This window comes from Embiotoca jacksoni, unplaced genomic scaffold (assembly GCF_022577435.1).
Source record: "Embiotoca jacksoni isolate LCO1_2020_lvr unplaced genomic scaffold, fEmbJac1.0.p SCAF_35, whole genome shotgun sequence".
Lineage (NCBI taxonomy): Eukaryota > Metazoa > Chordata > Actinopteri > Embiotocidae > Embiotoca > Embiotoca jacksoni.
Genome location: NW_027185387.1, coordinates 1,635,589 through 1,652,430, shown reverse-complemented (window position 1 = coordinate 1,652,430; position 16,842 = coordinate 1,635,589). Strand labels below are relative to the sequence as shown.

General features: G+C 43.2%; 1 protein-coding gene across 2 annotated transcripts in view; it reads left to right on the top strand.

Annotated features, from left to right (window-relative positions):
- Window positions 1-2,821: 2,821 nt before the first annotated feature.
- Window positions 2,822-16,842, top strand: part of mapk8ip1b (mitogen-activated protein kinase 8 interacting protein 1b) — a 47,337-nt gene continuing 33,316 nt past the window's right edge. The window contains exon 1 of one of the 2 annotated variants that reach the window (XM_069165637.1): window positions 2,822-2,953. In XM_069165637.1, coding sequence (XP_069021738.1) covers window positions 2,871-2,953 — 83 coding nt within the window. In that variant the 5' untranslated portion in view covers window positions 2,822-2,870. Of the gene's footprint in view, window positions 2,954-9,597; window positions 10,081-16,842 lie in introns of those variants that run through there. The other variant, XM_069165638.1, reaches the window with a different exon arrangement.

Sequence of the window (16,842 nt, the reverse complement as noted above, 5' to 3'; positions counted from 1 at the left end):
AACCAATTCATCGCTCTTCGTTTTGGGCGGTTTGATTTCCCAGCCACCTTCTAACATGTCATGGACCGGCCCGTGCGTGTACTGCCTCCCTTCAACCACCACTTAAACCCAGTTGACCTGGATTCAAGACAGTGAAAAAGCAACCTAGATTTCTTTAAAAAACAAAAAATCCTAACCCGAACCACGAGACATTTTTTTTCTTCTAAACTTGACCAAATCGTTTTTGAGCCCAATCCTGATTTCCGAAATCTCACCGCGTGGTTTGTCACGTCCTGGTGAGGTAAAACGTGACGCTGACACAGCATGCTGACGTGGACTGACGGGTGTTTGACACACTTTGCCGGGATACCGGGTTTAATTAGAGCAGGTGATGCTCGTTTGCTAATGACGGTCTCTTCCCCGCTTAAGACACGGGAGTGCCAGGACTCAAGAGGCACGCCAAGAGGGAGTCACGGATCAGTGTGACGCTTGTTCTCAAAAGGAAACCTTCTTGGGCAATGCGCCTAAAGTCAGGCGTTGACCCATTGTGTACCCATTCCTTGTGTGTGTGTGTGTGTGTGTGTGTGTGTGTGTGTGTGTGTGTGTGTGTGTGTGTGCAAAGTCTACAATAAATTGTGTTGTGTCCTATCATGTGTTGTACTTGGTTTGTAAAAGAAATTAAGAAAATCGAACTCATTTTGTTTTTGTTTTTAAACTCACTGTAATCACTTGTCAGTGACTCGGGGTCAATAAATAGTGTTTGGATGTACCATGTCGCCCTCTGCTGGATGTTAAGGAACACAACATGTTGCATCTCATGAGATGCCTTTAGTTAGTTTTATTCTGTATGAAAAATCAACCAGCTTTCATTCTCACGTCTTTAAAGTATTTGGTTTCTTAATGAATTACTGTAAGTTTAAATTTGTTACATGCAAATCAGTTCAAGATATCTGACAAATATTTTGCAACCAGATGCTTCTGGCTAGTTCAACTGATGCTGACTGTTGATGTCCAACTGTAGTTGGTACCCATCCCTGTATTTTCTCCGAGTTTTGCATGCAGCTCCCAGTCCTCCCATCTCTGTGGGGAGCTGGTGATGCCTTCATGGTCTCATTGTAAATACCAGCATGCAATGCATTATGTGTTGCTTGTGTTCAGAAAATATGGCACGTTTACACACAATAACAAAACCATTTCCATGGTGGAGGATGGAGGATTGTATTTTGCAAATTGTTGCTCTCCTATAACTACAAAAGAAATTGTATATCCAAAATGTTAAATTTACTGTCAACAAAGAAGAACGGCCTTCTTTAAATGAGACATTCCACAGATGGGTTTTCACATAGTTTATGAGGCTGTATGAATATTCAATCCTTTCTTTCAGATTTAACTTAAAAATCCACAGCTATGTTTTTTACTGGTCTTTTCAGACTGTCTTCAAACTCCAAAATCAGATCTGAAGTGGAAAGCTATTATTATTTAACTTAAATTAAACAAAAAAAAAGCCATAACTTCTCCCTTGATCTAATATCCGACACTCTGCTTTCCGTGACATTTAACAGCGCAAGTTCTTTGCTGGGTTTTATTTGCACAACATATCCAATACCAGCATTAAATAGGCTTAACGCATCAGTAAAACTCTTTAATTAAGCTGAAAACCAGGTCAGGTATGGTTAAGTATGGGCGCCCTGTTCATGCACTTAAAAAGACAGCCTGGTTCTGCGTTCTAAATCCTTAACATGAAAAATAAAATAAAGTAGAAAGGGTAAGAAATAGCCTACAGAAAATAGCTTTTACAAGCAGATTAAGAGCTGATCGGAGCAACTTCAATGGTACATGCAGCTAATGAAGAGGAAAACAGGGCAATTGTTTCTGGTTTACAGAGATCAGGACCAGCGCAGGGTTAAAGGACTGCTTGAGTGTAGGGACAAGATGGAGGGGGAGGAAATTTATTTGGATTTTTGAAAGCAACGGAACTAATTTGAAGTCGAACAGGATCAGCGGTAGAGGACAATTAAAACCCAGGAGGAGGCAGCAATGCAGCTAAAAGGATGCCAACAGGTGTAAAACCCCAAAGAATAAAAATAAGAAGTTCTCAGGTCCGTTTTTGCCAAACAAAATGACAGTGAACCACAGAAAGAAGTGACATTCCTGCAGTATTTATTCAATCTACATGGTGGTTGGAAAACAACGCAGGAAATGGCTCGATGTCTAATTGTCAAAGCGAGCCTTGACTCAAATTTTTTTTTATTTGTATGTAAGTACTCATTCAGCTTCATACAAACACGCAAATTGAACATTTAATGCCATTGAAATTTAGCAAAGCTGCACTTCCTCATTCAGATTTGACTGCGGTTTCTTAATGATTAATAATACAGATAAAATTGCAGGTCCCGTCAAATCTGTTTTTACCTCCCAAAAAATATTGTCTACAGCTTTTTTGAATTGTCTTCGCCAATCATGTTTTGAACTATAAACTATTCTGATGGTTATGGTTTATTGTTACTGTATGCAACAAAAAGTTGGCAAAAAAAAAAAAAGAAGTATCATAACCAATAGTATTTATGGAAAACTATTAAAATGAAAGTTTAAGAATAGTGTAAGTTGCTGTGGACAAAAAAAATAAACTGTCAACCAAGCACTTCAAGGCAACCCACTTTTCTTTTTTTTCTTCAACATAATCCCAATATGTCATGATAAGTATGAAATTATGCTATTAGGTCCTTCCTGCACAACAGTATTTTGTCATTCTTGCAAGAGTTAAGCCAAGTTGCCGTTTTCCCCACCGTCCCCGAACGCAGCACCCTTATCGCGGCATCGCCGGACCGCTCAGGTGTCTCTCTCTTCTGCCGGGGCTGGCTGCACAGTGGGGACATGAGAACGGGGGCGGCATGGCGGACAGAGAGAAGAGGAAAGCCTCCACCCCCCCGCCGTCTGGCCACAACGTCCAGGTGAAGTCCCCGGCCAGCTTCAGGTAAGAGCCCCCCCACCCCACCCCACTCCACCCCCTGCGGGAGGGAGGGAGGGAGGGAGAGGCGGGTGGCAGAGTGGAGTCTTGCCTTTGCTTCGGCCGCCGGCGGGGCTGCGGGGCTGCGAGCGCGCGTCGAGCCGCCGCGGCTCTGCAGATTTCGGGGTGCCGATGCTGCAGCTGTTGGGTTCTTTTTTTTTTTTTTTGGCTCCGCTGGAGCTTTTTTTTTTTTTTTTTTTCTCCTCTCTCCCGGAGTCGCAGTGTGTTGTTGAGTCGCACCGCTCGGTGGTTTGGGCGTGTCTGCTCCCGGAGGACCGAGACAACGATGTTTTGTTGGTGTTGTTGTTGTTTGTTTTTTTCAAAACCATGTCGCACACTTTTTGTTGCTCTGCTCCAACCATAAAAAAAACAACAACAAAAAACGCCTGTAACAGTGGATACGAAGGGCTTAACGAGTTCCAGCATCGAATAATGACATTAAACCTCGTACAGCAGCATTATTCACTGCTATTTTTTTTTTTATTATTATTTATTTTTCTTAACTCCCTTTGCAATATCATCACCGAGATGGATTCGTCACGAAAATACTGTTTATATTGTTGTGGTGTACTTTAACCTGTCAGTAGTGTTACACGTGTTTTAATGACATACAATAACAGTAAGTACATACTATCAGTATGAGTTTTTAGAGGATTTTGATGTTGTTGGTAAGTTTATTGCCATTTTTTTTTCATCAGAGCTCCTGTGCCTCATCATTTTTTTTTTCTTAACATTTTTTTTTTGATTTTTTTTTTTTTTTTTTTTTTTTTTTTTGACAGTTTGAGAATATTTCCAGTGAGCTTTGAAGTTTGTCCGAATTTTTTTTTTGGGGGGGGGAATATTTTTGAAATGCTAACTTAAACGTGGAGGTGTGTAAACAAAACAAAACAAGTTGTATGTTTGTATCAATAACCGAACGTGGTTTTGAATGCATAATTTAAGGGGCGCTAGCTCAAAATCAGCCGCAGAATGAATTCACGCGTGGCCATTTTCACAATTGCTTATTTGAAATAACGTCAAAAAAAAAATTAGAAATTGTACAGTTTCGATATTTTTTTTTGCTTTTGTTTTTTCAGACTCAATCAGTCTGCAGAATCTCTTTGTGCTCTTGGCGGAGTTGTCTTGGGCATTTTATGGCGCAGAATGAATTAATAATCAAGTTGTTTTGAAATCCCAACTTCATGGCCGACCGCGTAAACGGTGCTGCAGAGCGACGGCTCAGCGATCAGTCGGAGCTGATGCACCTGCGGTAGAGCTCGACGTGTCAGAGAGCGGCGGCGCACGCTAAGAGATTATCTGCACCGTGTTGTCGTGCTCAGACACGCACACGCGCACACACACACACACACACACACACACACAGTGAATCTCCAGTGTAGCCTGAAGAGAATCTGTGATTCCTCTGTGTTATGACTGAGTGGATGGAGGCCTGTGATCAATATTCCCCTGTGAGACAGCAACAGCAACACCAAAACACACACACACACACACACACACACACACACACACACACACACACACACACACATCGAGGCCCAGCGTGTGACCCATCTCATTAGCAGAGCTGCGACCAGGCGGCTCTCCAACCATCTCGCTTCATGTTGTTATTACAGCGGCGTCTCAGTCGCTCCGGCAGCGTTTGATTTTTCTTCTGACAGGAAAATATGTAAATACATTTTTTTTTTTTAAATGCGCCTCAAAATAACGCGGAAAACAACTCGAGCCGTCGGGAGGGAGAAACAAGGAATGCACGCCGCTGGTAGCTGTTTCAGTTACGCACCAAATTGAAGGGATGATAGTGGAAAGGTAAACCAAAGTACCTTCACCGGAACTCAAACAGGAGATACTCAACAAATCTAAGTCATCAGTGATTCATGTTCTGTATATTAAAAGTTAGATGGTAAAAAAAAACAGACAGCAGTTTGGGCCCCTAAAGTACTCTTTAGTGTATCATACAATACAAAATCAGACAATAAATAAAGATTTCTGGCTTTTAAGACAACAATCGGTTCTCCCCTTTTATTAAATCAGGAGTTACGCGCTTTTATTTCATTTTTTTTTTTTTAAACCTAAGCATGTTTTTTTTCCTTCATGATGTGTTATTGGTGATTTTGAACTGATTGATATTTGTGTGTTGCGGGTTGGCTGGAGAGAAAAAAAAAAAAAAAAAAAAAAAAGGAAGCAGGATAATCTAGGACCTCGGGGTTTTGGCTCGGTCCCAGAGCGGCCATATGCTGCCATGTTCTTTTTTTTTTTTTTCTCCGTCACCTCCGCACGCCGCTGCCGGTCGATCTGCCGCCGTCTGTGCAGCACTTTGTGCGGAGATATTCAACGTGCGAGATACGAGAGAGAGCGGATCTCCGTTCAGTCGCCGGTTTTCTTTCGCTTTTTTTTTTTTTTTTTATATACGTGACCTCATTTTGAGGCGACTGAAATATTTAGGATGTGTCAGCAGAGAGTTGTCGAGTTGTTGTGCGAGTTCTGGCGGAGCGTATTCATTATGCATCGGAGATAGCGAAACGCTTTCACCGGGAGGAACGATAGATTTACTGAAATTTGAAGCAAAAGGCATCATCTCGTGTTTCATGCAGACAAAAAAAAAAAAAGAAATAGCAATATTTCAGCCGGACGAACCTGCGGCAGTCTGCTTATCCAGTACTTCCTGGTGATTTGTCCACAGCTGGTAACACTGAATGAGTTATTATCTCCTCACCGGTTAAATCATTTATACATATTAGTGTCAGCAAATATATATGTAGGGCTCTGTGAAGGATGTTTAGGAAGGAGCGCGGACAAATCTGGTATTTTACTCTCTGCCACGAAACACCATGAAATATCTTCTGCGTATGAAATATCTGCGATAATCAGTTGAGCAGGTGATTAAACATTATATTGTGCTGCTTAAATATGAGTTTTCTTGGTTTCTTCAGACATTTAAGGCAACATGCAACGCAAAACCCCCAAAAATTCAGATTTGACAGTTAGGTTTTTATAAAAGGTCAATTTATCTTCTTAGAATTTTAATCCAGAAACTATTTACATTTTTACTGTACTGAAGAACGTACGGTTCCTACTTCACTGAAAAGTTAGTCTGATATTTAATGTTTCCACATCACACTTGTGTAGGATTGAATCCTAATTTTCAGATTTAAAAAAAAAAAAAAAAAAAAAAAATTGCAGCGCCTAGTAGTAACACATCACCGTCAGACGGTGGCAGTGATGCACCTGAAAGCAGTTTTCTAACCGCTTTCACTCGTCAAAAGTCGGTAGAGACGTGTGGTTGCCGTGAGGTTAGATGCTACAGTACAAACAGGGAAAATAAACAAAGATTACTGCAGATGTTTTGTAAAAAAAAAGCTACGACAGCAGAGTTAAAAATAGTCTGAAGCGGTGCTGCGGGCTGCAAACTGCATTTTAATATCAGTCCCGTGTTCACTGCTGGAGGTAACCAGAGACTGTCGCAAATCTTTCGGCAAAAAAAAAATAAAGAAAACAGATCCACGCTGGCAATCATTTCCTCCCCGATATTAAAGAAAAACTCTTAAAGGATGTCGCAAAATTAGAGAACACAAAATCATGAAAGGAAAAAGTGTGACGCGGGGTGTATTTTCACAGAAACATCCAGTCGGCTTCAGCAGTCTTAACTAAACGGGGTGTGTACTCGGCAGATACGCTGTATAATGTAACACCAGATCAAGAATCCGCACCGGCAGACGCTCGGCGGGAGTCAGATCAGGATTTGGAGAAGAAGAAGAAGAAGAAAAAAAAAAGAACTTCAATGAGGAAAGACGCTGCAGTGATTTTCTTCTTAACGAGCTTGAAGGATGAAAGCTGACTTTTTGTAGTTCGTATAATTCTGTGAGCTGTTCCTTTAAACGCTCTCAGGCTGCACCGATCATTTACAACACCAGAGGGCGCAGCAGGGAATTTGTGTGTGTGTGTGTGTGTGTGTGTGTGTGTGTGTGTGTGTGTGTGTGTGTGTGTGTGTGTGTGTGTGCGCGCAGTGCAGCATGTATAGAGCAACAGCACAGTGGACGATTGCAGTCAATTCTGTAGTGCATTATGGGAGAAAAAAAAAACAGCGAAACATGATCAGCAACATGAAACTAGAAATCCCTCTCGAGGCAAAACTAATCTCTCACATTTCTCTCTCTCTCTATATATATATATACATATATATATTTTTTTTTAAGATGACAGCTGTGGTAATACTAATACTAATAATACATTTCTGTTAAAATAAGATTTTTTTGTTTGTTACTCGTTTGCTTCTGTCCACGTTTAAAACTCAGCTTGATATCACAGTTGTTGTTGTAGGTGAGCATCAACTGGAGCTGAAATTTAATAGTTGACCGGAAATTAATCGGCAACTATTTTGATGAAATACTTCTCTAGGGCATTGTTGTTGTTGTTGTTGTTGTTGTTGTTGTTGTTTTTAGTTAATACTCTACATTTGATGTTTGCAGTCTTACCTTTTTAGCACCTGACGCCCCTCATTTCAGATTTTCAATATAATATCAAATCACGCCGTAAAATGCCCGTTTTGCAGTTTTCTGAAATACATTCTCCAGTTTGTTTGCTTTTTCACGATCCGCGTGAATCAGACCCGCGAGGCCAAACAAACACGTTACTGAATAATCAAAAGGAAGCGGGGAGTTGTCTGCGATCTCCCTCTAATTCATCGGTGCACCTTCTTCCTGTTCTTTCATCCTCCACACCGACGCCACTCTGCTGACAAAGACGGGCTGAGGCAGATGGATTCACAGGGTGTGGGATGTGAAAGGGATGTGTGAGAGCGAGATGGGGGGAGGGTTGGGGAGGGGAGGGGAGGAGAGGGGGGGGGGTGAGAAGGGGTTTAGCAGATTCTGAAGTGTCAGTTTTCCCCTGATTCACTGCATCCGTCTTTCGTTGGCTTTGTTGAAATCCCTAAAAAAAAAAAAAAAAAAGTACAATTTCAGTTGGGTTTTTTTCAGCAGGATTTCTGTGTAGTTTTCCAGCTTTTTTTTTTTGTATCCTCGGAGAGAGAACGAATTTAAATTGGGGCTGATTTGAATTTCACCCACAGAAGAAGAGAAGCTGACACAGTGGACAGTTAATTGCTCCGGTTGATGGTTTTCCCCTTCTGCTGATTATTTACTGCTGTCTCTCAATTCTGCTGACAAGGCACGTTTCACCTGACGGCGCCTCCCCCTCCCTGCATATACAGTGTCATGTCCCTCCGTCTCTTTTCCTCTTTCTGTCTTTGTCTCTTTGCGCAAAAATAATACAACATTTTTTTTTTTTTTTTTTTAAAAGGGTGAAACTTCAAACCTGATAATGGAGATCTTGAATCCAAATTTTTCAGTATATATTTCAAAAACATTTAACGCACGCCTCCATGTTATCTGCTTTCATTGAAAAATAAAAAAATAATAAATGCATTGGTGGAATTCAAATCTTTTTTTCTGAGCAGGATGTGGAATTTCGAACGGGAGGAAGTTTTGAGTTTGCACGATGATTTGAACGTAATCCTGCTCTGTTGGTTTGGAACCAATGACCATTTTCATCGCGTGTCGAAGTCAAATATGAATCGGTTAAAACAGAAATGACAGACGAGACGCTCGCGGCCCTTTGTTTCCGCGACGGATCAACTCTCTCCGGGACTTTTGAAACGAGCTGAGCCGGCCGCACGTCGACCCTCGTGGAGTTTACACGGTTAAATGTCGCCTCTGCTGACAAGCTGCACAAGGATTAAACATCTCACACAGACAATAGTGGGAGGCCGCTCTCTCGCCCTCTCTCTCTCTCCCTCCCTCTGAAGCCAGGCATTCATATTTCTGCTTCTCAGTGTAAAAATATCGAGCCATTTAAAAAAAAAAATGTTGCAGAGTACAAAATGGCCATCGTGCCGAGGTCACTCTAAGGCAGAGTTTAGAAAAAAAAGAAGGATTTAGTGTTTTAAGTGAAATCTAAAGTTTGCCTGCAGCAACTGAGACTGAGACGTTTTTAAAGTTAGGCGACCTCTAGTGGTCGTATGCGGAATGACAATCTGGTAGATCCCGTGGATGATGGCAGTTCAGATGGTGACTCGCCAGGTGGAGCCTCGCGTACCAACCGTGGTACACGTACCAGAGCTTTGTGGATTATAATTCTGGATTACTACCAACGATTTGGCCGGACTTTAGAGTTTTACTTCAAAAAGTCGGGCGGTTTAGATTTAATGCGAATTAACCGGCGAGCTTGTTTTCCAACCGGTCCGGTCGTACTCGTCCCGCTTCTCGTTATCGATGCCGCCGTCTCGCCGGATGAAACCCCGGAGGTTGCAGGACTTCGCTGATAGACCGCGACGAGCCAGAACATTTCTTCTCGGGGAGATGAATGGAGAGAAAGAAGGGAGACGAGGGGAAATGAGGAGCCTTCTGTGATCAATGGACCTCGTGAATTATTGAGTATGACAGTGTTTTAGAGAGAGAGAGAGAGGGGGGGGGGGTGGGAGAGAGAGAGAGGAGTGTCCTCTTGTGCTGATGTTCTTCCTGTTCGAGCTTCCCGTAGCGTTGGATGTTCTGCTAACAGCAGCAGTTTCCTGCAGTGGCGTAGTAAATGTGATGCACACAGGACAGAGTAAAAATCAGAGACGGAGAGAGAGAGAGAGAGGGAAGTAGATTATATAACACTACTCCTCTCTGGCAGCTCTAGAGCTCCTCTGCTTCAAATACTCACCCCCCCCCCCCCCTCAACCCTCCTCCTCCTCCCCATCTTTCCCTCTTCGCTCTCCGGATGAGCGGCGGCAGCAGGGACGCCTCCGTCGGACGCCTCTCTCTCCTCATCGACCCGGACGAGCTGGTACCCCTCCTCCCCTCTCCTCCTCCTCCTCCGGCTCCCTTCCTGCTCGCTCCTCCTCCTCCTCCTCCTTCTTCTTCTTCTTCTTCTTCTTCTTGTTCTCTCGCTCCCTCCTTCACTTTCTAACCCTCTTTGCTCCTTCTCCTCCTCCTCCTCCTCCTCCTCCTCCTCCTCCTCCTCCTCTCCTCTTTCCCTGTGGATGCCCTGCTCACTTACAGTATGGACTCGGGAGGGGAAGGAGAAGAGGGTTGGATGGAGGACCAGTGGGAGAAATGGTAGGAGCATCTCTCTCTTTATCTCTGTGTTTTTTTTTTTTTTTTTTCCTCTTTACTGGTGTGCAGCAGCAACACGGCTCTGTGTGCGTGTGCGTGCGTGCGTGTGTGTGTGTGTGTGTGTGTGTGTGTGTGTGTGTGTGTGTGTGTGTGTGTGTGTGCATGTGTGTGTGTGTGTGCGTGTGCGTGACCTTGTAATTGTTCCTGTTTCTTGCTATATGTCAATCTGCTGGCATCTTAAGAGCTCAGGACCGGCGTGCCCTTGAAAGAGAGCGGATGCATACGGCTGTGTAGATGTTTGAGAGGCGCAGCAGAGCTACTGCTGATTGATGGTGACCAAAAATAGGACTTAGAGAAGCCACATCACACTTTATGTCGGTGTGTGTGTGCGTGTGTGTGTGTGTGCGTGTGTGTGCGTGTGTGTGTGTGTGTGTGTGTGTGTGTGTGTGTGTGTGTGTGTGTGTGTGTGTGTGTGTTATCGCAACATTGGCGGTGTGTGTGGATGAATTTGTGTCATCAGAGTTTGTTTTCACACGGTGGATCATGGACGAGGAGGAGGGGAGGAGGTGGCGGTGATTTTTTTTTTTTTTTACCTGGATGTGTTGAATGGGAACCGGACGGGACGGATTCCGATTCCTCGTCCCGCTTCCCGTCTTTGCACGAGGGCAAAGCTGATGACTGACCGACAGCATGCCGTCTCGTGATCTCTTAGCGGGGGCATAAACGTGCGAATTATCGGGGTTAAAAAAAACAAAAAACGTTTAAAAAAAAAAAAAAAAGGACTGGAGTCTGCCGTGACGCCTAAATGCAAGGTGTGTGGGGTGGGATCATAACAGCACCACAAGAGATGCCGGCCTCACGAGGCTGTAACACGGTCCACAATTGTGTGGGTCGTATGATTCTCCCGTTTCCATTTAGGCATTAGCAGTAAGTAAGAGAAATATTTAGGCAGAACACTGAGTCAATTTCGCACATTTTTTCGCTCCATGAGAAGCAGCTCTTCTCCATGTTTTACTCTTCTTATACCCATCATGACCTTTTTCCACTGTAAACAGCAAAAACAGCCTTTTTCTGGGGTAAAACGTGGGGCTGCAGGGGCGTGGAATGTGTTGGGACATAAAAACAAGCAGATGCTTTTCTATATTTGACCTTGCGCGCTACTAGTGTGCATAAACTCATGATTTGCTGGTGATAAATATAGTTCTGTCGGTGTCATAAGGGGTCACGCCTGGATTCGGATTCGGACTAATGAGCTGGCCCGGGCCTATGGTGGCCCGAGCGTGAGGTCACGCCGTCCTTCATTAACACAAGCAGAGAGGCGGGCCGAGGAGACACACACATGCCAGCAGGCTGCCCTGTCACCTCCCGCCGTCAGAGTAATGCCGCAGTTTACCCCAAATCCTCGGCGATACAAGCCGAAAAACATCCTCCCCGCAGTGCCGGATGCCTCCCGAAGTCTTTCCTTTTTTTCTTTTTTTTTTAAACAACATAAACCGTCGACACAGGATCTCATGTCACAGTTCTGCTGGGACATTTTTGAAACCTGAGCTTCAGCCGAGAAAGGACCGAGCCGTAATGAGTTAAGATTAAGTCAGACAAGAAGAAATGATTAACTATGAAACATGACCCTCTTTCTGTCATAGTTATCTGTTGTAGACAGGAAACAGGAAGTCACAGATACACCTTTTTAGAAACAAACAATGGTGTCTACCTGAAAAGACATTCACGCGATCAAAGAGTCCAAACAAACATCATATTTGCTTTAAAATTACACAGAGGTAGTGGGACAATCACAGAATAGCACGAGATATTCAAATACATCTTGGTGAAGTGAAGGTTGCTTTGACATCTTGTGGTAAACAATTCATCTTTGAAGACGGAGCTGGCGTCTCGTTTGCTAACTTTGATTCCCCGGAGCTGTCATTCAGTGTCTTTCAGAGACCTATATCCTAAGTTGCATCTGCAGTGGCTTCAGTATTGAGTTATGATTCTGACATGCTACATATGGAGTTTTACTTTGGATGGAAACCTTTGCCAAAACAATGTAAAACTGCCAGCTGTGGTTGTTTATGCTGGTTACGTGTTCTTAAGTCAAAGTTTATTATAGCCCCATATCGCAAAACATGTCTCAAACGGCTGTATGTAATAAACGAACAATGACGAGCCTTGATATTTCATAAATCTTTGAACTATAATTGATATGTTTTCAAACAGACGTTAGGATCAAATAAGACACATGCTTTGAGAAATTGCAGAACTATCTAAATTCAGATCGAGATCACTGAGTTAGTTTCTGCTTTGAACTGAAGTAGCATTTCTAATTTCTCAGAGTTTCAAAAGGATGTTTGACGACATCACCAGATTTCTAATTGCCATTCATCCAGCTCCGCTAACCGACGACAGGATGTCAGGCTTTAGTAGAGATGGAAAGCTGAGTATCATCTGCGTATAGGCATGGAGCCCCGTAGAGTCATGTACCAAGGAGCAGCATGGAAATGGAGAAAAGAAAAGGACCCAGCACGGATCCCTGTGGCACACACGCACCATAGCTGACCTTAATGTGGTCGGATTGGTTTTTTTCTGTCTAACAAAGTGAGATCTGTCAGATAAGTATGATTTAAAACCAAAGAGCAGCGTCAGTAAGACCCAAATAACTAGCAGGTGATCAATCGTGTCAGATACTGCAATGAGGTGCATGTACGTAGAAAACTTTGTTTTTATTTTGATTTTAACCAAACCTTTTCCCAGTTTAAACGCAATGCACACCTCAAATTATGACTTGTGCCGTCTCATAGTGTCTCATAATAAACAAATTGGAAGAAAAAAGGTTGACTGAGTATAATCTTAGCAATAACTAGGTTTTCTTATCTTATTTTTCAGAACACGTTACCGGTATAAAGATGTATTTTGGAAAAAGAACGAGTCCAACAGACGTCACGGTTCTCGACATCTTTTAATAACCACGAGGCTTTTAAAAAAAAAAACAGCAAAAAAAACCTGCTTCCACTTGTCTGGCTAAAACTAAACCAAGATGCTGATGTGATAACTATCATATCAGGGGGGTAACAGTGTCACAGCGATGATGTCGGTGTCGGCCGGTTGGTACGACATCCCGACCTGATGCGCCGCGCCTCGCTTTCGCCGATGATGACAATGACACAGTAGATGTGTCAGAGCGATCTCTGACCCGGACCGCCCGGTCAGTCTGCTGAGGCAGCTTGCATTGATCTCTGTGGGTGTTGTGAGTGTGTGTGAGAAAAGATGACGGGTATATGTAGTACAGGAATACAAGCCCAGCGGAAACAAACGAGGATATTTAGGGAAATGGATTGTCTAGATTATCGACGGGCCGATCTGGAGTTCATTAAGGAGAATGATGTTTTCCTTGGAACCATTTTGTGCCGAGTGTTTCCGGAAGTATTTGTAGTTTGACAGATTTGGGATTTGTCTGTCCTACGGCTCATGTCCGTGCCACATTTTATGTCCATCATTTTGCTTTAATATAAAGGCAAAAATTCCCCGAAACTAATCATGAAAGCAACCGAGACAAAACTTTGAATCTTTAAACACTGGACATTTCCGTACTTGAGGCCTGTTTTCCACGAGAGTCTGCAACTTTTGAGGAGCTACAGACACTTTTGTTGAGTTCATGTTTAAACCGGAAAAAAACCGTCCACTTCCACCATCTTAAACCGTTATTCTGGTATTCTCCAACAAGCTGTGTCTCTACATAACCATCATTTTTGTTCAGGATTTGTCTACTGAGTACTTTCTCAATTACTGATATCTTAAATGTCAGGAAAAAAAAGTAAAAATTCCCATCACTTGACATCTTCCAATGTCTTTTTTTTTTTTTTTTTTTTTTGCATACTCAGCGATCCAAAAAAGGGCAAGCATTTAAAAAGCTGGAAGTTTCAGGGTTTTTGTCAATGAATTCGAATTTTACTAAACAGTTAGCTGTTGATGCATTTCACAGATTTGACTAAGATGGCGCACAGCGTTGATCCACAACCGCTGGATGCTTTAGAGATATAATATCGCATTTTACTGGCAAGTGTTCTATTATTTTGTCCACACCATTTATATCAGTGAGGGTAGGCTGAAGAACAAAAGCATCCCTCTGGAGAATAATAATAATAATATGATGTAGTAAATAATACACGATCATAAAGTTGAAGGCACATTTCAATAAACAATTTCAACAAAAACTGAACATCCGAACCTTAATGAAGGTTGGATTTACAATGAATTTACAAAGTATTAGTTTAAGCCAGGTGTGCTTAATAAATTGGCAACTGAGTGTAAATATATAGGATCTTTCCTTCTGTCTTTCCTTCCTACTTCTTTACTTCATTTCCATTTACCGTCCTATCCGGGTGCTATCGGGAATTTCATTTGTTCCCTATTGTGAACTAAAAAGAATAAAATAATAATGTATAATATACATGATTATATGTATAATAATAATATGATTCTTGTTGCCGTCGCAGACCGAAAGTTTCTGACCGGTTTCAAGCTGCGGCTGTGACGATGTGAGCGCGCCTCCGTGATGTCCGAGCCTTGACGTGTGACAGTGTAATTTGCTCAGTATTATACACTGGTGTCTGCATTCGCCCTTACCCACAATTCACTGCGGCAGTAACGGGGGTGGGGGTTGTCGCACCGTCCTGTCCAGGTGGTTTATCTCCTGGCTCTTTCATTTTTCTCCGCCCCTTTCCTTCCCGACTCTCTCCGACCTCTCACCGTCCGCTGACTCCTTTTGCAATTTCCTCGGGGGGGTTTGATCTACAGTTACGACATCAGTCTCAGTCCCCCCCCCCCCCTTCCTCCCCCACACCTTCTTTTTGTCCTTGTAAAGTCTAAATTACCTGTCAAACCCTTCAGGGTCAAAACCACCTCGACGTACTCGTGTCTGACTGGCAGACGAGCGTTCCTTTTGCCGTCCTCTCCTTTTCTTTTTCCTTCCCCCCCCCCCCGCCCCCCCTTCTTCCTCCTCCTTCCTGTGATGTTAACAGGAGAGTATCGATCGTGTACCTTTCCCCGGCATCTGTCTGCGCAGTAGTAGAATACATTCGTCGTGGGACTGATAAGTTTACAGTTTGGGACAGGAGAATGTCCCCCCCCCCCCCTTCCCCAGAACGAGAAAGCCTGTCGGTGCAATTCGGTCGGGGACAAGAAAAGAGCCCGGACGGCGCCTGGAGCCACGTCGCGGCTCGGGCGGCGGTCGGAGCTGGAGACACAACGGCAGAACCGATTTAGGTGAATAATTATCGTGCCGTCATAAAGTGAGGCATTTGTTCGTTGCTGGAATTGTTGCGTTCTTCTACTCTAATTCACTCGTGATGTAGAATTTGCTCCAAAAAAAAAGTCTAATCTTCTAAGTGGAATAATAAGATGCCTGCCAACACTACAGCATGTATTTATAGAGAGAAGCATTTAATGTCATTATAAAGCAATCTACGTTGAAAAAGCAAAACAAAACGTTAAATCACTTTTAAAAAAAATTAAGTAAACGATTACACAAAATGTTTGACACCGATGTCTCACTGACAGTTTATATTGAATCAAAATAAAAAAAAAATAAAAAAAAAAGGTTCAACCATAAACATAAATTTTAAATGAACAAACTCGTAAATTTGAGCTTTTGGAGTGAGGAACAAAAATATGTTGAATGAATTGTATTCTCTTGCATTAATTAGTTTAATCTACTTAAATCAGACACTAAGAGGCTTTTTCACCGATGTGAAGTGATTTCGATCGGAGAATTTACACCGACTCGGCGCACCTTTAGGCCTTTTGTGGCTAATTGTTTTGGTTTCTGCGGCTGCTTGCGAACCGTTTGCTCGACCCCTTCGCCTTTCAACAACTCAACAAGAAATCGGAGAGCTAGAAGGGAAATTACCAGACTTCGCATCGATCTGTTGGACAGGAACACTACTTCAAGGGAGGTGATGCCGTTACTAAACGTTTGAATCTGGCAGGATGGTGAGCTTTGCTTAAACGTTAGCCACAACCACTCGGCAAGCTTAACCGCAAAGTGTGTTTTTGTCGAGTCACCAAAGCTTGAAATCGAAACAAAAATGAAAGAATTAGGTGTAAGGCATGGTTGTCTTTCTCTATTTCCCGTCAAAGGATGCGGGAAAAAAAAGGAATGAAACCAATAATTCTTCTTGAAGACGGATGGCGAAAGAAGTTCAAACAGATCCGTGTTTATGAAGCACCGAGTTTTTTTACTTGCATGTAAATGTCTGCGAACCATTTGGTGCTGTAGTGAGTATGTTTACAGTACAAGTTACCGTAGCTCTATTCTGGGTACAAAAGTGCGACTCGAGTACGAACACATATTTTCATACTTTCTCCCATTTTTTAAAATTTTTTTTAAATTTTTTTTTTATCCTCTTTCCTTTCCTTTCTCTCTCCATCCTCTCCGCCCGCCTCCTTCGGGGCCTCATTACAGCGGGGAGTAGATGCCTCTGCCCGGGCTACTTAACTCCCGTACCCGTCCGCCGACACGTGATGGCTCCAGACGGTCGCGGCTGTTTGCAGGAGGAGACGACTGCAAGCGTGGCGGTAGCCAGATATGACATTAACGTCGTGCATCTGCAGCCGCGGTGGGGGGTGTGTGTGTGTGCGTGTGTGTGTGTGTGTGTGTGTGTGTGTGTGTGTGTGTGTGTGCGTGGGTCAAAGAATGCAGGTTCACCAGGTTTCTCTGACAGCTCGCTCCTGATGCTCCCGGCCCGCAGGGTAAAGAGATAGCAGGCGGAC